This window comes from Lates calcarifer, linkage group LG17 (assembly GCF_001640805.2).
Source record: "Lates calcarifer isolate ASB-BC8 linkage group LG17, TLL_Latcal_v3, whole genome shotgun sequence".
In the NCBI taxonomy this organism is placed as follows: Eukaryota; Metazoa; Chordata; class Actinopteri; family Centropomidae; genus Lates; species Lates calcarifer.
The window spans coordinates 5,982,259-6,006,725 of NC_066849.1; the positions used below are offsets into that span (position 1 = coordinate 5,982,259).

Consider the following 24,467-nt stretch of genomic DNA (forward strand, 5'->3'; position numbering starts at 1 on the left):
AGAGAAGAATAAATAAGTTCTACTGTGATGCATATGTTGAATGAAGGTCTGAATGAGAGTGAGATTGAAACTTCAGTTAGCACCAGCTAGAAGCCCCCATGTAAAGCAAGGGAATGGTCAAATCAATGATTAATATCAAACAATTTTATCAGTCACGTAGCTGAAGATTGTGTGCCTCTCATGCCAGTTTCCTCACACATATTTCAGCTTTTCCTGAAGTGGCGAAAGGCATGGCAGTTAGTTGCAAAAGAGAAGAGCCGTCTCAGCACTGTGTGCCACATCACGTGCTGTGTATTGAATTTCATTTCCTGTGTTTCTTGACACTAGCTCTCACCCCCTGTGGACTCACCAGCGGTTCAGCCATCACCATCTCGATCTTCTTCTCAGCCAGCACAGCAAACTCTGCAAATAGACTCTTGATGACAAACTCCCCAGGCTTGAGCTCGGGGTCGATGGTGATGCTCGACATGGCGGCAATGTTGTGTTTCTCCCACGAGAGGGGAGTCACGGAGGAGGGGGCACGGCGTCTACTCACGCTGCTGCTGACTGGTGCAGAAGCTGCAGAGAGAGAGGCCACAGGGTAGAGGTTAGGAAATAATACAGTGGGAGTTGAAGCAGAAGGGTCAGACTAAGAACAACACTCATGTAAAGCATGCAATGTCATGCGCTAGTTCTAATCCAAACATGGGCACAGACATTTCCTAAAGAGGCAAATTGGCTGAATTGATGAGGGAGATCAAGAGAAAGACATTCCAGTGCTGACTAGGGCAAACATACGACTTCCAATTGACTCCAACTATGTAATTACTAACTAATTTTCTAAACTCATATCGCCCCTTAATAAGCTCAAATCACATTAAAAGCAAACATAAGGGTAATCATAACTTCTATTAACATCAATTATTAATATATTTTTTTAAATCAAAATATTTGTGTTTATGTCTAATTCTAGATGAAGTAAATATTATACACCAGCTCCTTCAGTTGCTCATTCAGACATTTTGGGAAATACTCATATTCACTTTCTTGCAGAGACTTTGAGGACAAGATCAATACCCAAAACTGTGAATTTGATTTGTTTGAACTGTTCCCAAATTCCTAAAATACTATTTCTTTAGGTGCAACACAACACCCATTAAGCCTACATGTGATATTCCTACTGCATTTATATGTCATGTTAGCACATTATTAACATTAAGAACAAAGCAGAACACTAAAACTAACTTTTACAACTCAAAAGAAATTACGATGACCACTGAGAGATCAGTGGGTTTGGGTGAATACAGTATAAAACCCAATGTCCATTCTTCAACTTCTTATGCAAAAAGTCAGCTAAAGTTTCATGCAGGCAATGCTTTAATGTCAAGGTGTTTAAGGAATGACTTTGCTGTTTATCTGCATTTTTTTTCCTTTTACCACAGAAGTTCACGCAGTTGTTGGTGGAAATGTAAGTCCGTCACTGTGGTTAGAGGAGATTACATGATTTCTAGGTAAAATGTCAGACGTGGGCAGTTTTGTAACAACTTTTGTTACTATGGCAAAGTAGCGAAAGGCATTTCTGGGATGTATCGTACAATCATAGTAAGGATCCAGATGAAGCACATTTGCCCGAACAGCTCTACATTTTAACACTAACTTTAAAAGGCATTAAAAAAATAAAACTAAGTAAATGACAGTAATGTAAAAGGAAGGAAGTTTAGCGGTGAAAAACGCTGTAAAACTGAATACCCACAGAGCTCCTTCAGCAGTGTTTAGACTCTCTTCCTGAAACACATTCATCTAGGGTCACTAGGAGAGCCTGGGGCTCTCTGCACATTTGCATGTGGCACATATCATTTGGTCATCCTATTCAAATAGCATAAGCAAATCTTAAGGGTTTAGGTAGATGGCACACAGCCCACAGTTTTGGAGCAGATGTCTAGCAATTACATACAGGTGTAATGTTCAAGTACCTGCATACTTTGTGTGTACTTAACCTTTGGCCATGTACTGTAATTACTAAATCCAATCTCTATATACAAGACCAAACAGAAAACACAAAACTAGAACTAGACAACTTATGTTGTCATCTACTGAATGATTAATAATGAATCACCGTTAAGCCAGTGATTTAAATCTCACAGCAGAATAGATTTAGCCATAACCTTATAAAAATATACAGACATTTTTAATGTAAGTAAAAAAAAGTGACAAACAAAATTATTTATACCTTAGTTGTACAATTACTTGTGCTTTTAAGCACAAAAATAACCTGAAAAAGTACTTAAATACTAGCTCTGCATGATTTGCTATTTACCAATAAAATAAAATGCATGAAAACTGCATTACCATCATGGGAGGCTAAGTTAGCCACAATGCTTTATAACATACAATAATGTATGCTTCATCTGGGACGCAGATTCTAGTCTGATCCACAATGGTTCCAGTTCAGATGAGTGGACAGCCAGTCATAAACTGACCCTTTACCTCATTCCCTCCCAGGAAAGGCCTTGTTCTGTTTCTTCCTGGTTGTCACAGAAACACTTGTGCCCTGTGCAGGCATGTACAGTGAATACCGCTGAGGAGTCAAAGTGCAGTAAAGAACATTTATACCTGGCAGCTAAAGCTTTTTAGTATTATGAAAATATGCAAAATATTCTTAAGTGGTGACACTAGATATGTACACTCATTAAGACACTAAACCCCCAGTGATTGTCTGGTATTCAGACTACTCAGAAACTCCATCAATCCATGATTCTATCACTATGTATGCACAATCTCTATCACTTCCTACACATTTTTTGAATTAAACTGATAGAATAATGAATCTATAGAAGGTCATTTAAAAAAAATCATTTTTAGTTAATTAATTAGTTAAACTGAAATTTAAACAACTTAAAGTATTTACTATTACAACCCTCAAATTATATCCTATGTATGCCTTAGGCCACCATTTGTTTCACCATCTTAAAAAAAAAATATGTGGAAAAAAATCTAAAATGCACTATAATTGGATTGTTATGATTAAATTAATCATAAATTAATAATCGCAATTTTTTCTACAGAGCAAATGAAAGCGGGAAGGTGGCAGCGACAGTGTAGTAATAAGTGTTAGCTGTGATGTGGTCATGTTGTCCAGCAGCACAGAGAGCCTTTCAAGCATTTCCCTCTTTGTTTACTGTGCTTCACCAACACCCCCAATGATGTCACTGAGCCAGCTCCTAATATCCAATCAGTGCTGTGTCCTCTACCCCCTCCGTCCTTCTTTTGTCTTACACCCTGGGCCAGCTGGATTGTTGACTGGTTCACACACAGTTATACCCACAAAACATCAACTTTTTCAGTTGACGGCAAAATAAGGAAGCCCTTTTCTGGGCCAAGTCTTTGCACCCCGATCACCCCCCCACCCCCACCCCCGGAAGTGGGACATGCCAGTCATTTGTGGCATGCCACACTATGATTTCCTTCCAAAACTGACCCCACTGCACAAATCTTAGCAAATAAATAAATAAATAAATATTGGGGTTGCTTCCAAACATCTCCCTGTCTTAAGCCAGGAACTGTGCTGACTTAACTTAGGTGAATGTCTTGTGATCTTAAGGTCGCCTTTGGGTTCCTATTCAAAACTAAATGCAAAAGTTCAAGAATGTTTTTCTAATGAAATGAATGTAAAAATGAAAGGCTTGCCCCATGCTTTAAGGTGCAAGGCTGAATCTATTGACAGATGTTACACCTGCTGTACTCAACAATATGCAAAACAGAAAAAAAAAGTTGGTTTTAAAGAACTGAAAGATGCTTTGATTTTTTTTTTCATCTGCCTTAGCCTGAAAGAATGTAAATCTGCTGCCCAAGAAAACACTGGCATCTAAGGGATTCAAAACATTTTAGCTTAAAAGATAGACACAGCACATCCTCAGTTCTGAAAGGAAGAACTAACAAGTTGCAGCTTAAGTGCTATATAAGAAAATGGTTATCATGTTTTGTTCTAAGAGGCCCATAAGGAGCATTCTGCCAAAGTTCCATGGTTGTGTTTAAGAAACAGAGCACCCTGCAGGATTACACAACTATAAGAGCAGTGACTCCACCTTGTCACAGTTACAATAAAGCCCTCCCAAACGCCTGCTCACTTCCCCTGTCAGGACAACCAGAAACAACAGCACAAACACACACACATACTGCTGGAATGCAGGGCTGTGAGTGCGTCCATCTTTTTAGAGAGAGACAAAAGAATCACTGCTAGCGTTTATGTGGCGTGGCGGTGCCAATTCTGCTTGAGTGTCTCAACATGCTCAGTCTCTAACATGTTACTACTGGTTTATTCTTCACCATTACCACTTCCAAATAAAAACTAATCTTAAAAATACAAGGCAAAACTAATTTCTCAGTCAAAAATATGTACTAAAAGCATGCTCTGTCATGAATCACAAACTGATAACAAAACTAAGCAGGGCCAAACTGTGACCTCACTATGAGTTCTCACTGAACAAGTGTTTAACTTGTGTTGTGTCGTGTTTAACATAATTTTCTGTATTCCTAACATATGAGGGAAATGCATCACAATCAAATACGTGGCTGGAAGTAGTAGGAGGACAACCTATTGAGGGTTTCTGAAATTAGGGCCCCTTTGTTTGAGAGGCCCGATGAAAGACTGGCAACCAGCACAGGATAGGGGAAAGAGGGGTAATGGGGGCAGTAATTAGAAAGAGGGGCAATTGGAGGAAAGTTGTTTACTCAACAGGTGGATATTTACCAACTGTTAACTTGCAATGCATGTAATATACATAGCATTACAAGTTAACAAAAAACTTTGTAATGCTATGTGCTCCTAAAAATAGGGAAGGTAAATTAACAGTAATGTATTACAGGTCATGTTTCAGTGCCAGGAGTCAAATATTTCAGGGATTCAACTTTTTGCAAACATTTTATAGGATACTTGACTTTCTCAGTTATTTGAGAATAAAGACCTCCATGGAATGTCTATAATTTCTCCATTTTTTGGCAGGAACAGCAGCTGCCAAGTTCAAAACAATGGTTTCTATGTGTTTGTGAGAAACATGTCTTAGTACAAGATATCATTAATAAAATCACTGTGAGAATATTTTTTATTGTACTTTTTTTTTTTTAAATGACTCATCACATTCATGGCCATGGGAGTTAAAGCCTATCCCTGTGCATACTGGCCAAGGAGTAGGGCATACCCTGGGCAAGTCACCAATCTATAATGGGGAAAAACTGCAGACAAATGACTCTAGTAATGAATTTGTCTCATTTTCTACTGGAAAAATACAAAAAGCTGTTGGTAAATTCAAGGTAAATATAATCCCTCTGTCTTCTCCATACACAACTATCAGCCCCACCACATCACTGAGACTGCTCTTAAAGCTTTAATTGGGTTCATTTAAATGGTGACATTGGCAAAATTTCAACTACAAGACTGCACTCAACACTGCTGACCACAGCCCACTGTACTTTTGAGATCATGGCAAGCTAAAGTGAAGTGAAGGTCCCAAAGCTCAGTCCAAGCACCACATACTCCCATTAGCTCAAATTATGCAAAACCACACTATTTCTTACTATGCTGATGGCACTGAAACTCCTGTCTCTGTGTAGATGATGGTCTAAATAGTCAGAGCACTCCTTGAATATGCAGCCATTGCTGCCTGATGTAGCACCTCTGCTGATTTTTCCTGAAGCTTAAAATATTTTACAGACGTGTAATAATTTCTTCTGACAAGAACAAAAGAATAATTAAAGGGATAGTTACCTTCATAAGTGGTCAATTGAAAGTTGTGCAGGATAACAAATAACAAATAAATGATTAAAAAAAAACGCAACAGTTTTAGAAATCAATAAATGATTCGGAAGCTAAATTTCTGACCTAATCTGCACTGCTCTGATAATTGTTCCCAGATTAAATTCCAAACATGGTGAAGTCACTTTTAGTTACCATGCTGCACATATCTAGAACAAACTTCAAAACGTTCATATCTAGAACAAACTTGTATGACATTTTCCTAATCAGTATCAGCATGATTGTGTGTGTGAGAGAGAGAGAAACAGAGAGAAAGCTCATACGATGATAACATAGTGTTCTCATCAGCATCTATAGAAGTCTTAAACCTGTCAACAGTCAGTCTGGTCTGTACTCCAACAATCTTTCCCTCATTTGGCCCCATGTGTGATGATGATGATGATAGAGAGTATACTGTGAAATGGTAGAGCGAGTGTACAGGGACACTGTAAGAAATATTTGACACACAGTGAGCAGGACTGTTGCACTGGATTCTTGATTTGATGATTTCTGGATCAATGTGATGAGGTGTCTTGATCTTGAAGGCAGTAAATTTTAACAAAACTAAAGTCTGGCAGTTTATGTTTGAGCAGTTTCTCAGTTGATTTTCCAGGAAAATTCATTGTATCATGATATATAATACTATGACACAAAATCATATATACCATGATGGTGATCAACTGAAAAAGGCAAACTAAACATTTCTCTTTGGGACAAGAGAAATGTTTAGTCAGAGTTTGTGTGACTGAGGCTGCAACCACAGCAAAGCTACGTATTGTGGGCTATGCGCTGTGCAACTGGGCACACTCTTCAAAACACTTAGAATCATTAAAGCTGCAGTCACAAGTGTACATCAAAATGTAAGCTGTTGTTTTTCAGAACTGTTTGAATCACAAAGAAATGGTGTAAGGTCAAACTGCACAAGATTATGCCTGTGTGTAATTACTGATGCAGGTACAACTAGAGTGATGAATCAGCAGCTGGGCAGTTCCGATTGCTGTTTGCCATCCACCTTTGTCCATCACTACATTTCAATGAAACTGAAGAGGCAGTGCCTTTTTGATTTCTGATGTATTATGGCCTGTATGGGAAGCTAATAATAGGAGGCAACCAGAAGACAGATCAATAGTAAGGAAACATTAGCTGCCCCAGAGGGAAGGAAGAGAAGGGTTATAAAAGTAGGATGAAAAACAGGAGGGATGAAGAGTGAGTTGAGTGCTGCTAAAGGAGACTAGAGAGAGAGATCTGAATGTTAAGATGAAATAAAAAAAGTTCACAAAGTTGGAAAGAGTAAGAGAAAGCCAGAGGCAGCCAGTGCTGATTATGTATCAGCAGATGGACATCAATAGAAACATTATCTATGGGACAACTAGGAGCCAGTAGGACGATAATGAGCAGGAGGAAGGAGAGTAGACTCTGCTGAAAGAAGAGGTAAATTGCTGCCACCTGCATACACATCAAACAAGCTTGGCTAAACCCGGACTAAACATAATCAGTCATCCTGACAATTCCATTAATAACCACTTTCTTATACAGGGAGGAGATAGGAAGTCTCTGTGCATGGATTGCATGCAAGCATGTACTATTCTGCACAGGGTCTGCAGGTTGTGTGTGGTAGATAAGTCTGGTGGCCAAGTGTGGTATGTAAACATGTGTGCAACCTTGGCAAGGTACTCACAGCTGCTACTCCAAGACTTGAGCAGAGATTTGATGCTGATCTCGAAGAAGACCGAATCCTGCAGGCTCAGCATGGCGGCTCTTAAAAGTTAGGGGTCACCACAAGGCACAAATTTTACAGGTCTCCTGTCACTTTCATTTCATAAAACCCAAACATTCCACTCTTCACAAAAATATACACCTTCAAAAAAAAAATCTTTACACCTCTCACACTTGCTGCTCCTCTCCCCTTGCTGGAGCTGAATCCTACCCTCCACAGGTGCTAGTTAAAGGCATCATCCTGAATGACAGTGTGAACAGCTGCTCAGGAAAGAGACCCAAGAAGTGCTACCACTTTGACTCCTCTGCCACCTAGTTCACTGAGGAGTGAAACTGCGCTGGAAGGAGAGGAGAGAGAGCATAGCCTGGCTAGTTAGAGAAGTATTCCACCCCAGCGCCTGCCGCCCGCTTGCCAGTCCACAAAGTCCCTCATACCCATTTCAGCACAGAAAAATCCAGAAAGGCGAAGGACAAACTGCGTGAGAACTTTTGCTCCTGACAGGAGAGAAAACAGCAGCAGAACAGTACGCAATAGAAGTCTGAACAATGCACGACAATATTCCTTCTCCTCTTCTTTTCCTGTGTGTGTATGTGTGTGTACCAGTCCTAGCCTGCTAGCACTGTCAGCCACCCTCCGCCTCCCCTCAGAGCTTTCTCCCTCTCCATTTGCTCGCGAGCAGCCCCTCCTCTTCCCAGCTAGCTCTTGTTCTTTTACTGATGCTTGCTCTTTTCTCTCTGAGTGAGAGAGAGCTTGTTTCAACAGCAAACAGAGGGAGGCGGGAGCAGAGTGTGGGGGTGGGTGATGTCATCAAAATGCTGCGAGTGTTCCCTGGCTGTGGATCAGCAATGCATACGCATGTCAGAGCTGCTACTGTGCTGCTTCTCCACTGGCCTATCAAAACGACACTTCCTGTAAGCTCCACAGCAATACTGATGCGTCATCCCTGACTGCAGTAGGAGGGAAAGGAAAGAATGGGAGAGAGAAAGAAAAAAGGGAGGATAAATTGAACATGGGAGTGCACACAACGAGTAGTCCTTCTCCAATTCAGATTTCTGCCCCAAAATAATAAAAATATTATATTTCTTATATATATATGTACCATGTATCCCCATTTTCAAAGCAAGGTAAACTGTGCTAAAGCTGCACTCAGAAAGTCTATTAGGAAATTTCAACAGACCAAACTATGGGACATGGAAGGACAGTGTGTTACTGATATTTTCTACCTGTTCTTAATCTTCGATCATGACAGCAATCACAGCTCTCTCTATTTGCTAAACTAACCGTTCACACCCAGTGGAGTCATAGGCATTACATCACTGCTCTGTCCAAAAGCTACCAGTCATAGTAACACAAAGAATGATACACAAACGCACCACACACTGCATTAGTGAGCAAGCAACCCACTGTGTTTGTGTGAATGTGAAAGACACACACACATAAACCTGATTCATCTGATATTTTAATCTTGTGTTGATGGTCGTTTTTCCTGCCCTCGCAGAGTTAAAAACAGATCCACATGACATGAACTAATATGGAGTCGAGCACAGGATTAAGTTTGTTAACAAAATATTCTGAGGGGAACGGCACTGGGAAAGGGTGCAAAAGACAAATGCTCTTTGTCTTCTTTTAGTTTAGTCTTCATTTCTCTCTCGCCCTCAGTCTCTCCCTCTGTCACATGTCCTCCACTACACAAGTTATGCAAAATGAGGCAGAGCTCATTGCAAACAAACACAACACAAGCAGATGCTTTGTCAAGCTCTGGCTGGTGCTACCCTGATGCAGGCTTCCACTGTGAAACTCTGCCTTGTAATAAACAAGCACAGATTCTTTACAGTCCCATTACTCATTTGCAGCAATTACATTATGTTCTGTTTTATTTGATGACATCTTGGAAATCTGTCATATATTTAAAAGCACAAGAGTCATTTCAATTATGCAATTTCTTGGTGATCCACAAAACTCAACTCATCCCTTTAAACATACTTAATTTACAATTGGACTTCCATTAAAGGAATAGTTTGGAATTTTGGGAAATATGCTTATCTATCAATCAGTACCGCTTTTGTGTCTGTTCAAAACTGAATATGTGTTTGTCAAAGTATTACTTCAGTGTAGCTAAAAGAAGCTTTTAGGTAGGAGCCTTTAAGCAGTAGGAGGAAAGGAGGACTATTTGGCAGAAGCTGTATGTGTACACATTATGTTTAAACACAGAAACAGAGTTTATATTATCATTCTTGTAAGCAAAACAGTTAACATACAACCATACAGAGAGTTCTGCAGGGATTGTTTTCTGTCAACCAGCTTTATTGTTCAAGGAATGCAGAGGAATAACTGACAACATCGTGTCTCTGGGAACATTAGAGCTAAGCGCTTCTGTCCAACACAGCTGACGTAAGTGGACTTCAAATAAACAACATTATGACCGACTTCCTGGAAAGAAGAGCTCACTGATCAAATAATCGCAACTAAATGCACGGCCATAGCAAGTTATAGTAGCTCCATTCACAAAGAGTGAGCAGTGACTGACAGCTAGCCATCCTGACTGCAGACAGTATAGGGGAGCTGTTCCTCCCAGGAGCCCACAGGGTGGAGGATGCATTTCCTGTCCTGGCCTCTCTGAAGGGCAGTGGTGGGAACAATAATCGATAGGAGCTGTAATTCAATCCCTGACCTCCCCAGTGGTGCCTGGGCTGCAGAGGACACACCATTTAGATCCATCACAGCAGTCTGAGTATGCAGCACAACTCTGCAACCTGCACAGCTCCTCACATCCACCTGCTCGCTTGAGTCAGGCACCAGCTATTTCAAACCTCCTCTAAATAGTTATCAGGACTCAAACTCTGTATATGTAGACTGAGGTTTTAAACCTGTTTTGTTTTTGTTTTTTACTGATTAGACTGGATTTTTCCTGATCAGCTTCTACAGTATAATGTTCTATAGCTGTAGGACATTTTTATGAATAGCGCCTTGCACAAAGCACAGACACATTCAAACCAAACCACAGAACTTTTTTCCTCACAAGTCATTTCTCAGATTTGCTGAGCAAATCAGGAGAGGTAACTAATTTCAGTAAAGTGTCATTCTTAGGTCAGACACATACAGTCTCTATGGAATGACAGAGCGGAACACTGTGCAAATCTGAATTAAAACTCATCTTAACACAAGTACAGAAAGGTCAGCTCATTACTTATAGCACTTATATATATATAATAACTGTGAAGGAGCATTTATTGAGAGAGCTAGTTGAAGAAAGAGCACTAACAGTGATTCACAGCATTTGTTTTCACAGCTATGACACCATATTACCACTAAGTGCACAGTCAGTTGCACCATTATGGGGTCTGTTTCACTACCATTGGCTAATAACTATTTAAGAAACTTGATGAATAAGTTTGTCTGGCCTGTTTGGATACACACCCTACAAACTGTTCAGACAGAAATCACATTCACATTTTTGTAACAGGAGTACAACCTACCAGTGCTCACTCATGCTCAGTCACATGCTCCAAACACTCCCAAATCACAAACAGGAAACCTGCTGCACCCATTAACCAAATACTGTCCCAATCAAACCCTTCCCAAAACTCAGTTGTACATCCAGCAACTGGGTGATGTCACTATGTGCACAGAAAGACTAATGACAGAAAGAAAAGAGCACCACCTTAAAAGCCAACTCAGGCTATGCCAGTTCAAGGGAGTGGTACTCAGCTCTGATTTAAACACAAAGCAAATTATCTCAACATATGAATATACCATTCTGGCATCTCTATATAGCTCTCCTTACTTCACCTACTGTAGTTACTACATCACTTCTTTTATCACAAAACTCACCACTGTGACCCCTGCGACCAGCAGCATGATGTAAAAAGGAGATTTTTCTAATATGACGGATGTTTCCTAGTTGGGAAGAAAGAAAGGAAACGTGTGAAGAAATTTGCCCAACCCAGTCAGCTCTCTGTCTCGCTTAACTGAACACAAATGCACACACATGACATCTGGGTAACTAAAACTACAAACCAAAGTAGACTTTATTATTGTTACTGTGGGTTACTTTAGCTAGCTGACAAGTCCTATTCTTAGAGGCTAACAGGGTAGGTGAGTATAGCAGAAGGGAGAGCTCAGTCATGCTTTAGCCATGAGCAAACAGGGAGCAAGCGTGCTCTGACAGGTAACACTGTAAAACAAAACAAAAAAGCCACACTGAGAGAGTGACGATAAGTCATCACCCCACTGCTGGTGCAAACCAGCTGGCCTGGATGCACATTTAATTTGTATGTGTATACACATCACCTAAACCTTTAACTACTGTATCTGTATCCACACAATAGCAGACCTCCTTCAGAGGATTAACATTATCAGCACAACTCATGCTTTAGAACCAACACTCAAATTACAGCTGCTACAGCTATCACAGTCAGCAGGTTCACATCTTGTTTGTTCTTTGTCTAAATGCAAGTCTCTAACACAAACTTTCTGCAGGTCAGGGTGTGTCTAACATTCATATTAATAATTTTTGTTTATTTTTTCTAATTCAATACAGCTGTATAGGGCATACTTAGCAAGTCCAGTAGCTGAGCATTACAAAAACAGAACCTGCAGCACAGCTTTCCTCCAATGGGTTCCCATTATTCTTTATATCGCGAAATCACTACCCAAAAGCAAGAAGTATACTCTGATCAGCCAGCATGATGTGAGACAGCACCAGTCAAATAGTACACACATAGTCTTGACAGTGGTCTTCCCTTTTTACAGGGCATGCATCTCATGTATGGCTAAATGTGCAAAAAGCCAAGGAAACCTGTTATGTTACAAAACTTTCCCTACAAAAGTAATTAAGAATCAATTGTTAAGTCACAGTACTTATCCAGCAGACAGAGATCAACATTAGCATTCATTTGGCGTTTTCTGGCCACCTGTCACTTGTACAATCAAAATCTGATGGCTTGGTCTCTAAAAGCTATTGTTCAGTTTGCTTGATACTCACTAACTTTGTCTGCTCTTTGGGGCTGAGTGGGCTGTGTAAAATCATTTAAAGAGAGCTTGTTTGCTGAAAAAAGCTATAGGATGCTGCTGGGTTAATTTAAGCGGTGAGCAAAATGTATTTATGAAAGTAAAAATTTTCATCTGTTAGCTATGGTAGAATAAAAATAGGCTATAATCTAGCCTAAGATCTGCTTCCTCCAGCCAGTGTGGTATGTTGGTACCTTCATACATTATATAGAGGTCTCCCCAAGGACCAGCTGCTGCTCAGTTCTGTCTGGTTGCTACTGTTAAATACAGCTTTGATGTAACATTTTTGGGAAGGGGCTGGCTAACTAGGCTGAAAAACATAATAACACATGAAGTTTATCAGTACAAACCACTCCAGCTCTTGATTTTGTTAAGTTTATCTGTAATGACACCTGCCTTGTATGATCTGATACAGACTTTGTTATTTCTTCTGACAAAAGCATCGCTCTGTGTGCTGTAAGGGAAGTTAATGTTACGGAGAAAAAATATTATCTAGTGTAGATAACCTAACTATTAACTTTGTTAAATATGTTTAAAAAAAAGCTTTTCAAGGGCTGCCATATACACTAATTTCAGCTGCTTCTTCCAAACATTTAGAGAAATTGATAGAAGATCTTCTGTCCTTTTATTAGACTTATTATCAGTTTAATCCAACTAAGATTGTGCAGTCCATTCCATTCATGTCCTTGCATAAACTATGCGTATAATGCAGCAGAGACATGTCTCTCTGACATATTAACAGTTGAGCTTTGGTAGTGCGCTGAGACCACAGATGAGCACCCTACTGCCCAATGATTTAAAGGTCTTGTCTATCAAACACAATCACGATCAGAAAATATAGGTCACTGTCAGACCCTAGTGTACATACAGTATTCTGAATGTATATAGCATATGTGTATGTATGTACATGTTAAAATATGGGGGTGGGGATGGAGCACATGTGTTAATGAAGCTTAACATACACTTAACCAGAATTTTTTATTATGACAAGAGGCCTGAGTAATAAGCAGAAAAGCATTAAGACCACAGATAACTGCTGTATCAATATGAATTTGAGTCAGCTGTACCTTTGAGGCGGGTTTGGTTACTGCGATCAGGCCTGGAGGAGCCAGTCCCCGGATCTACCTCTAACATCGGATCAACCGGACCTTCCTCAATGGTCTGCCCCATGGCCAGCAGGCCCAGTCGTTTTATGCGAAGGAGCCTAGGACCTGTCTCCTTAGCCAAGGCTCCCCCATGTTCAGTGGGCCCCTCCCCTGAGATGACAGCTGGAACCAGGCTCTTCAGAAACTCCATGTTCGATTAATTTTTTTCTGTCTTTCACTCTGGTGCGTAGTCCAACAGTCTGTGCCATGCCACTCTCCCATACAAACTACCTGTATGCCACATCTCCCCATTTACAGACAAGAATGCAGACAGTGAACAGTCCCTGTGCCCAGCTGCTACCTACATGCAGCAGTTACACATTCACTCACTGTCGGGGCCTATATGCATGAGCCATGAGATCTGTCCTTACAGACCAGAAGAGACGCTACCTGTCAGGCTCTCTAAAGTTGTCTGTCTGGACTAACTAGTAGAAGAGAAGCTGTTTACTGTAGCTTGCCAGCATGACAGAGAAACTTCCTACACTGCAACATTACCTGTCTGCTCACAGTGAACGGAGAGCAAACAGATATGGCACTTTTCATGGGTCGTGATGTAATTGTGAGTGGGCAGGGCCATTTTGAGTGCCAGGCACTATCTGGGGTGGGACTAGAACATGTTCCACAGGAGATAACACAAGCCTGGGCCACCAGCCAATCACAACAGAGATGACACCAGCCACACCCTGCTGGCCTGCGTTACTCACCAGTTTAAGAGACCAAGAGAGGAGGAAGAAGATTGACAGACACTGTAAGAAGTAGGAAAGCTCCAAGCTGGCCACACTTTCATGCCTGCATTTACTGATAGCCCTTATCATAATCAGAATGGTGTTTTGTGTTACCATTCATACACAAACACAAATGCATGTTTGTTTTCTTGCTATATTACTCATATAACAAGAGCACCCCTCCCTCTGCTTTCACTTCTGCTTGACTGTGCTGAGCTATTATGAAGAGAAGGAGAGTGAGTAAAGTGATGGGATCTGTGAAACGGGTTGATGACAGACTGCTGTGCTCTGCTTGACTGCACAGCTTGTACCTGCAGCAAACTCAAACCCTTCCAAATATCCCTAGCTGAGGAGTAAGAGGGACTATGCTGTGCTGACTCTCATAAAAGCTTGCTGCCTAAAGAAAACATCAATCTGCTGTTCTCTGACTGAGTGCAAAAATTAACAGGCCATCCAAGCACAAACATAGCCAGTCCTCAGTAGCAATGCTAAGCTGTAACACTCCACAAAAATTAAAGATGACTGTAGTAGCAGTGTGCAGCAAACTGTTAAAATGCCTTTAAAACAAGCATTTTCTGCTGATTCATCATTAACTGTGCACAACGATAAAGCAGCTGGGCAATACGATACAAAATGGCACAACACTTACTTTATCTTACTATAATTAAGACTCCATTAAGCATTTTGATATTAATATTGCATTATGCAACTCGATGTAAAAGGGCCGGTAGTGCTACAGTGCTACATTAGGCTGTTTCCTACCGGACAAGGTGCTGCCTATTTTGTGCAAAACAACAGAGACCCATGTAAACAATATACTGACTAAGAAAGCTGAACCTCTCACAAGTTTAAAAGTAATACTTTACTAAATCAGAGAGAATGGACCTCTCACAAGTTTAAAAGTAATACTTTACTAAATCAGAGAGAATGGAGAATGAATGGACCTAGATTTGTCATCTGGCAAAAATGGTCTCAGCAAGTGATTGTTTCGGTTAGCCATTACAATATGAGAAGTATTTCTGATTTGTTTTTTTTTTCTTTTGCACCACATGGTCAAGAAATTTCATAATGCAGGTTTACATCTCATATAGCGACGCAGTCTTATGATAAAGCCAATAGATATGAAATTAAAAAGTGGGATTATACAGTAAGACACAGTCCACAGGTCCACAGTCACAGTGTCAAGTACGAACAATTCAAGGTCAAGCTACTACTGCTACAACGTGTAGAATGATTTATCAAATGCATGTCAGCTTTTTTTTTTAATGTGTTGTCTTGAACAATGTTACATTATCCATGAGCAATGCAATACTCATTTCACTAAAGAGTCAGCCCATTAAAGAAAACTTCATTAACAGATCCAGTCAACACACTGTCTAGGGATATTCTAGCACTAACCTTTTAATATGCGATGTGTTTTTCCTTAGCACATATCTAAAGCCATTCCATTTTGTGTTATAATAGTTATGGTAAGCACTGTGAAGTTCATAACATTATGTTTTTAAGTAAGCTGCAAATACATTCAAAGCACAATTTAATAAGATCTCAAAGAACTATTGTCTGTTTATTTCAGAGCCAGGTTCTCATGCTCAGGACAACCATCTCCCTCACAGAAAATTACATCTTGGATTAAAAACTGTGGCAACAATACACTGTGTGTACGACCATGTAAGTGTGATTAGAAACTTACAAAGGAAGCGCTTACATCCTCTACTGCAGCGTGTGAAAATGTCAGAAAGATGATGATGATGATGTAACGGGTTCACTGTACAAACCATGTCACCATTTTCTGTTTCTTTCTCTGTGTGATTTCTGAAAATACTATTAAAACCTGTGCAGTTAGCTATTCTTTTCAAACATTCTTTTCTATTACATTTATCCAGACCTAGCTTGCAGAATAAGCACAAAGTGGAATGAAATGATAAATACAGGGCTCCACTTTTCCCAGGACTCTGCCCTCTAGAGGCCAGCTGGCAGAAAACACACCAAGCAGCACAAACAAATTGTTGAAATCTACTGTCAAGTACCAAGTTGCTGGGGAGGAAAGGAAAACAATCAGCAAGATTTGATGGCAAACCACCAGAAAGCTTGATAGAGCTGGAGTCTGGCTCATCAACACTTTGCTGAAAGCTGGACTATGAAATCACTCCATTTCTCCAAAGCTGTCAAATTTTTTGATAAATGGAATGCACTTACTTTTCTTTTCATAAAACTGAATTCATTTATTGTAAATCCATTTTACACCTTTACAATTGAGAGGAAGTAGAATAACACAGAAGAGAGAGGATTATAGCTCTGCCTACAAGAGCACATGGCTCTAAGAACGACAGTGTTAGCTCAATAGTTACATTGTTAATAAAACAAGTGGTTATAAAGAGCAGCAAACCTCTACTATTGTTGTTGTTTTCACTGGAGACCATAGATTCCTACAACAGCAAAGGAATTAATTTGTGTTGTGTATTGTGCATCGCTGGATTTAGCCATCTGAGTATTAATTTACTTGCACAACACTATACTACTGTATATATAGATTTGTTGAGACAATACTGTATAGACTATTATTATGATGCTAAAGAGTCAAATTCATCAAGCATAAGAGGAAAAATTTAGATTTAATTTGCAGGATGGGATATTTGTTTAGATAGTGCAAGACTGGGTCCTGAGCAGAGATGCAGAGAGGCTGAGGCAGCAGATCCTGGTAAGAATCACTAAATGAGTCAGAGAGAGGGAGAGGGATGACAGATGAGGCTAAGATAGCCATCACTCGGCCTGAGCACCACAATGGTCAGTGGAGGCAGCTGTGGTTTGCTGGGGCCAGGTCTGTGGTGCTGCTGAGTTAGAACAATACCCCTGCACAGGAGGCCCAGATCTCTATCAATCCAGGAATGTGGAAGAGGAAGCCCTGGAACAATGTGCAGCGTTCCTATGCCATTCTGGGTCCCACCCGCCTCTGCCTTGTTCTGCTTTCAAGCGGGAGAAAACAGGAAAACTAGTGGGCTGGGGCCCAGAAGTCAGAGTCCACTCTGCAGTCAGCTGGGGGTCTGGTCATTACACTGTCACCACTTCGCCTACTACAGCTATTTTGATCATTCTGGGTGTGCATAAATCTGAACTGCTACTCCACCACTGGATGTTAGTAAACAGTCTCAGGCCCATGTCAGGTAAGGTGAATGTCAAAACAGTGTTGCACTGCCCCCTAATGGTGTAAACAGCCACCACACTTTAAAGGCTATAACCCTGCCATCCTGTGCGGGGCTCTCAAGTGTAACCTGAAATTATGCAACCATAAAATTCGATTTTTGCATATGTGTCTGTGCCATTGCCTTGATGCAACTTTATACGAATAATGTCTTCAGAGTGAACATATATCATCTTAATTTAATTTACATCAAGTAAAAATTTGAAGATTCAATTTTCTTACTAAGTTACCGTTTTGCGATAAATTCTGGCTGTTCAGGTGATAATAACTAGATATTAATTTCATCATGGAAACTGGAAGCGTTTATGTAGTTTAAACTGTGTGCATGTATATATGCCATTGTGCAACATAAACACACCACCTGAAAGATATGTATACATCTGACTAGTATTCAACACCAGTCAGATCAAAAAGCACCATTGAGGAATAAAATCTCACTGTCTGACGACTACAGTCGATGTTCAATCACAGTTCTTTCAGAGCCCTGCTCTGTGATCACACGTTCTGCTTTCAGTTCTTGTATAAAATATACCCTCTCCCTCTCACAGCCTTAGTTTCATTACTGCTTATTGATACTTTGTCCATCTACTTTGATTTTTCGTGTTTGGCTGCTCCACCAGTTAAGTTTGTGGGCGGAGTCGTTCATCTGCAAAAAGGAACAAAAAATGCTACGTCTTGTGTTCACACACTGAGACAAAGAGATAAAGCTAGTTCAGCCAAGTCCTGATTGACAGTTGTGAGGCAACCCACTGAGAACTTGGTTGTCACTGCTGAAGAATGTGAGAATGTGACCTGACCAGAGCCTGCATCAAAATTATCCTCTTCTCTGTCCTGACCAATTATCATTCTGAGAGGACACTTGTCTCCTAGAGGCCACAATAATATGGAACAACAGTATTTAGAGGAACACACCAGTGCAATACAACTTCACATATACCGATTCTTTCTCAAGCAACACTGACTTAACAACAGACATTTTTATCATTGTGTTTTCATGGGTATTGAACAGCAAGAGAGCAGCAACTAAGGGTTGTTTGTCTTGTGGTTATTTTCTGGTTAATGATCATTTAAGCAATGGTTTAGTCTATAATTGATACTACAAGAATTGAAATATAAACAGCTTAACAGCATAATTAGCACAATGCAGCATGGTACAAGATATTATAACATGGTAGAATTTATTCTGCGCTTTGTTTGTCTGTGGTCGTAACTGTAATTTTACAAATATGCATTTTACATTTAGAACAAAAATATAATATATAACAAGTCAAAACTCTACTCCTAACTATGTATTTTCTGTATGTCAGTAGTTCCCTCAGCACCAGCTGCCACTAATCATGAATATATTACACACACATCTAAAGTAGTAACTATGGATGGAAATACTATTGAAAACTTTAGCCTATATGGAGATTGTGTATAAACTGGAGTATAATGAGGCATTCTACACCTTACTGCTGGAGCATGGACAACATCTATTGAGAGAATACGTGTCTATCCGAGCTGAGGGAGAAAACTAAATGCTAGCAAGAACAGTCTGAAATTCAGCAAAACAAACAAAGAGATTAATCCAACACCCTGTTCATTCCCACACTACTTAGCTGGCAGTTTATGTAAACCACAGTGCATAGTGGAACACAACCCATTAACCCATGTGGCTTACCTTAAGGCCATAGAGCAGAGGCTGGAACTGGAAAGAGAAAGAAGGGTCCACAATTTCACTGCACAAGAATCTGAAACAGAGAGAAAAGAAATTACGTCTTTAACAACGACTGACAAGAAGACAAAAACACAAGCCAGCTCTGTCAAACTCCTGAGTACAAAATATGTGAGGTAGATCCAATTAAGCTTTGACACATTTACATTAATAGAACGTGCAGCCTTGAAAACATATCTTTCAATGCTTAGGTCTTAAAATCTTCTTTTTGACAGGGCTTAACATTTTTGAGTGGCAGGCGGTGTGTCTTATTTCAGTCACTCAAACATTCCAGAGATTTGATGACACATTTTCTTACTTTGCTGTGACACAGAACAGCATTCTGTGCAGCCATATAGCTGTAAAGGCAGGGCGCTGTTTGACACTCTGGTCTTGGTCACAGCAAAGTGATAGGTCAGCCTACTCTTGGATTGAGCCTGGTTTGCCCTGTGCTGTGACTGGATTAAACCTCCTCCTGAGCGGAGTAATAATCTGAAGATTACCCACTAGATCCAAGAGGCAGTTACATAAGCGACCAGAGCCTTCCAAAACTGTTCTTTCCTTCCAGTTTATCATCACAGAGGCTGCAAAGGGCTCCTTTTATAGTCAGGTAATCTCATACGTGTGAGTGAGTGTAACATTTTCATAATTTTGACCTTAAAATGACATAAATGAAGAGAATAAGTACAGAAGATGGAGACTTGAAACCATTATCAAACTGTAGTCAAACAAAGGAAGGAAGAACAAGCCACTGAGTCACACAGCAGCCAGACAGAGAAGCTGAGGTGTGAGAACTTCCACCCCAACACTGTGGACAGATGGTGAGAACAGGTCAGCGAAGACTACAAGTCAAAACAAAACCAAATAAAGCAAAAACCTTGACAGCCCAAAAGTCATGTCACAGCAACATACCGTCGCGTATACCTTATCCCACTCACCACAAAGAAAGCAAAACGAAAAGAAAAAAAAATTATCACTCACTTCTCACGCTGACAGACCTGTGAATAATACATCTGACTTCCTGTTCCAACTCAGCGACTCCAAAACACAAAAAAGTGTGACCACAGAAAAGGGTAAGCCAAACCCTGTGCACATCCTGAACACTATAGCAGATACAGCCGCAGAAAAAGCTCCTGCTCTATATTTAAGCATGTGTATTTCTCTGGTATTTCTAAAATATATCTCATATCTTAACTCACTACTTCTTCTAAAAAAATCTGTACACATCTGTGTACGTTTAATGAGTTTTCACATTGTACATTTTGCTGCAACTGCAACATGCGAGTGAGCTAAAGGTCAGTAGAGCATAGCTGATCTGATCAATGGTTAACTTAACTTCATCTAATGTTGCCCCACAATCTTTTGAGTCCAGCACACGGCAAGGATGCTGCAAAGATGTTGATAGTCCTTTCAGGAAATAAGGGATACCCCGGACAAAGACAAGATTGTCTCGTCTCATTTTACTGTGTTCCATTTCCCCTTTCTGTCAGATATCAACTTCCAGTAGCAACATTTCTGTACGGTTTCCCCTCAGGTTCACCCCACAGTTGCACAACCACCATCAAAATTTAGAAAATAAACTCAAGAATGTGAGATGTACTCTCTGTACTTGTCTTGAAGAATGTGGGCTAGCTCATAGTCAGAAATGAACTGTGTGCTGCAGTAAATTGGACAAAGGGGGAAAAGGCCTATATCTAGCTCCCTCCAACACTAAATGACAGGCCTGGCCTGTTGTAATCACTACCTCTTCAGTGGAAACATTACTGGCTTCTTCGGACTGGAAAGGGAAGTGTATAAACAAACACCTTTTTGCATGTTTCAACAGATATTTCTCTTATCTTTATCTCACTCTGGATGACACATATAGCCAAAATATGAGGCTTTAATGTCCTAGCAATGGATCTAAATATGGCAGAAACACTGGCAACTCAGCTGAGGCCAACTTGAGGGCAAAGACAGGGTGGTTTCTTTGGCAAAGGCAGACCCAAACATCAATTATGCTCCAAACCCAAGGATAATCTTCCTCAGCAGGGCTCAATTATAGGTTATTTCTAGCTAGACTCAGTCCTTATTGTGTGCTGCATTACGCCAAGTCTTCCAGGGCAATCAATGAAAAAACCCATGTAAATCAGCATACGTAATGTTGTGCTTTAATCTACAGGAGACTTTTGGAAGTTAACATTATGAAGGTGAGAGAGACAGCAACAAACTTCTATTTTCATAACACTACATAACCATCCTTTGTTACCTGTGAAAACAAGAATATTAATCAATCTTAAGTGCTCAACAGATATAGTGAGAGTTGGGTGCAATGCTCACTGCAGAGTAATGCAAACGTAAAGATGTGTGATAGCATAAAAAGGAGCCAATTAGGGACAATGTTTAATTGAACTGCAAGGTTTTAAGCTAAATTTATGTGTAATTCCTCTGTGTATTATTTGTTTAGTTGTCCAGTTAATAATTTAGCCATGTGCAAATGCAGACACAGCACACAGATCCAACTGATCAATCTAAGTATAGAGGTCATATACTGTGATCTAGTCTAAATGAGAGATGGTATTATACAACATGGAGACCCTACATACGTTTTGAAGAAGGTATATTAGGACTTTCCATGGGAGCTGCCCATGTGAAACCAGGTGAACTACTGAGAGGTCAGGGGCCATTGCAGCAGGTGCTGAAGGAAATCAACCAGCCAAGATATTTGGGTAGTCAAAAGTTTCAACCCCATGTAAAGAAGGACACATGTTTGCTTTCTTCACATGATAACGTATCATTCATTAGAAACAAGATATAGGCTAAATAGGAAAATAAGCTTCAAATAACAAAATATGTTGCAGGGAAAAAAAGCTCCTAGTATGCTAACCACTGGAAAAACAATTCCCAAAAATAAACATACCACAAGACCCAAAAACAACCAAGTTTTTGGATCAATAAAATAGTTTCATGAATTTAGAATTAAAATTCAGAAAATGAGATGTTATTTCTGCATTACATAACATTTCCCCACTGAAATGCTGAGTTGACAGTTAATCCTTGCAGGGGGCAGCTTAGTAAGGGGCCATTGTGAGGGACATTTTACAGAGCTTGGTTTTTCATCCCCATACTCTTCAATGACATTAATGTCTTACCAGATTAAACCAAACATACTAATTCACTGGAATTATGCCCCAGATAATCACAGATAGACGGCTATGTGCAATCTAGGGGGATTCCCTCTAGTTCGAGTGTGTACAAGAGAATACACTACACATCTGTACTGCCATCAGAGGCTTATCCTGGCAGGGATGAGGGAGGATCAGCCAGTTGCAAAGACCGATGGTACGGTAGGCCGAGTTCAGTACAATTCTGTAAAGTCTTGTGTATAAAATGCTTAGTCTATGTGGTGTACCATTTCATAGCAGCTTCAGATTAGCAGCACTGCACCAGCCAACTGACATTACATTGCAGCAAAAGCAAACAGTCAGATGAGTAAAAGTTCAAATTTGTGTCAACTCCTTCTAACAGCATGTGTGTAACTACTGAACTGCTTGTAATTGAACTTTTCTTTTTTTTTGCTTAAATATGCACAACAAAGCTCTTACAACTCAGAGCACAGTCCACCCTCATGTGGGCCCATGAGTGAACACAAACTGACTTTTCTTCTGTCACTGTGCCTTCATCTGAAATAGTTTGGCCATCTCCTCCTCCAGCCACACAGCAGACTGACCAGATTCCTCTCTGGCAGTATCCAAGTGCTTGGGTCTCTGCAGAACACGAACAAATGCTTCATTGTATGTCTGATGCACTCTGAACAGGGAGAATGAAGTCCTCAGAGGAATGTTAGATGCAAAGCTGACAGTTCTCTCACTGCCATGCCAATGCGATAAGAGCCACCATGCTTGGGCATGTTATGGCTTGGTCCCTTCAAACACCCATGTTTCAAAATGTGACCCCACAGTAAAAAAGTCTTCTCTTAGACACAAGCAAAAATAACGCAGCTTTACTTTGGTGCTTTATGTCCCAGATAAATCTGGTGCATTAAAAAAATACTCGGTTAAGTGGGTTAACTCTGTCTGCGGGGTTATTCTGATGGGGTGAGTAAACAGGCAAATTCAAATTCATTCGTTGTCTGACACGAATAGTTTTTACTACCAACACAAAAGTAGGACCTATAAGAGAACTAGCTACGTTAAAACTGGCTAACGAGAAGAACGGTAACGTTCCTCACAGCTTTTAGTTAGCAACTAGCCTGGTGTTGATACTGTAATGAGCAAACTGCTAATGTTGAGCAAGAGGCTAGCTAGCAGCAGCAGCAACTTGATTTAGCTGACCAGTCAGTTGTCAACTATAAGTTAACGTTCATCGTGATAGCAATGTTAACAGCTCAGCTAGCTATGTCACTGCGATTTTACTAATGACAACGGCAACGCTGAACAGTGCTTCCGACTTGAGTTGCAAGGAAGCTAGACGATTAACTCACACTAGCACAGGAGCCAAACTCCTTCTTTAGCATGCTACGGCAGCCAATTTTGGTACCACTGTTGGAAAGCTAACGTTAACCTCAACGGCAAAGTTAATCACGGAACTTAACGTAAGCCAATGTTAACAACATTAGACAGCAACCGCCGTGTCCTTAATTACTTCATTATTCGTTAAGCTGATATTACTCACAACTTTTGTTTCCTCTCCCTTTACTTGAGCTAGGTAGCTAGCTTGCAGACGTTTTTTTCATTTGCCGAACAAGCTTCAACGTCCTGGCCCTCCTCCATTGGAAGGATTTGCGTAGTGGTGTGATTTTTTTTCTGTCTGTTTCGGTGTTGGGAGAGCTCCACTGTCAGAACAGACGGCAGCCTGTTTGTCCCGCCTCCTTCATCATGATTGGTTGTGTTGGTATACGCCTACATAAAATAAAGCTTTCTATTTTACCAAATATGTGGCAATCCTAGGAAACGACCTGTTGATTGGATGACGTCCCCGGGGCGATCACATGGGGTTTGCTTTTTATCATAACCAGCGTACACCGTCGCTTGCACAGGTAGGTGGGTACTTGAATGAGCGGAGTTACGATGGATAAAAAGAAAGTATACAAATATGTATTGTGCGTACACCATACATATGTAAGTTTTTTGTATCACTGAAAAATACTTGATTGTTAAGAAAAGTTTTGAAGAAAAAAGTCCACATGTACGACGTAGAACTCATCTCTTATAAACCTAAGAATTT

The 24,467-nt window shown here is 40.3% G+C and overlaps 1 protein-coding gene and 1 long non-coding RNA gene across 2 annotated transcripts in view; both read right to left on the reverse strand.

Moving 5' to 3' along the window:
* Window positions 1-14,138, reverse strand: part of fryl (furry homolog, like) — a 51,797-nt gene extending 37,659 nt beyond the window's left edge. The window contains 3 exon segments of the mRNA XM_018669830.2: window positions 350-558; window positions 11,319-11,384; window positions 13,565-14,138. Of these exon segments, the coding sequence (XP_018525346.1) occupies window positions 350-558; window positions 11,319-11,384; window positions 13,565-13,793 (504 nt within the window). The 5' untranslated portion in view covers window positions 13,794-14,138.
* A 2,825-nt stretch (window positions 14,139-16,963) lies between these two features.
* On the reverse strand, window positions 16,964-24,128 carry LOC127143474 (uncharacterized). Its single transcript, XR_007814918.1, has 3 exons — window positions 23,916-24,128; window positions 19,230-19,299; window positions 16,964-17,327 (listed from the first exon to the last, which is right to left on the reverse strand). It is a non-coding gene; the product is annotated as an uncharacterized LOC127143474 (long non-coding RNA).
* Window positions 24,129-24,467: the final 339 nt, after the last annotated feature.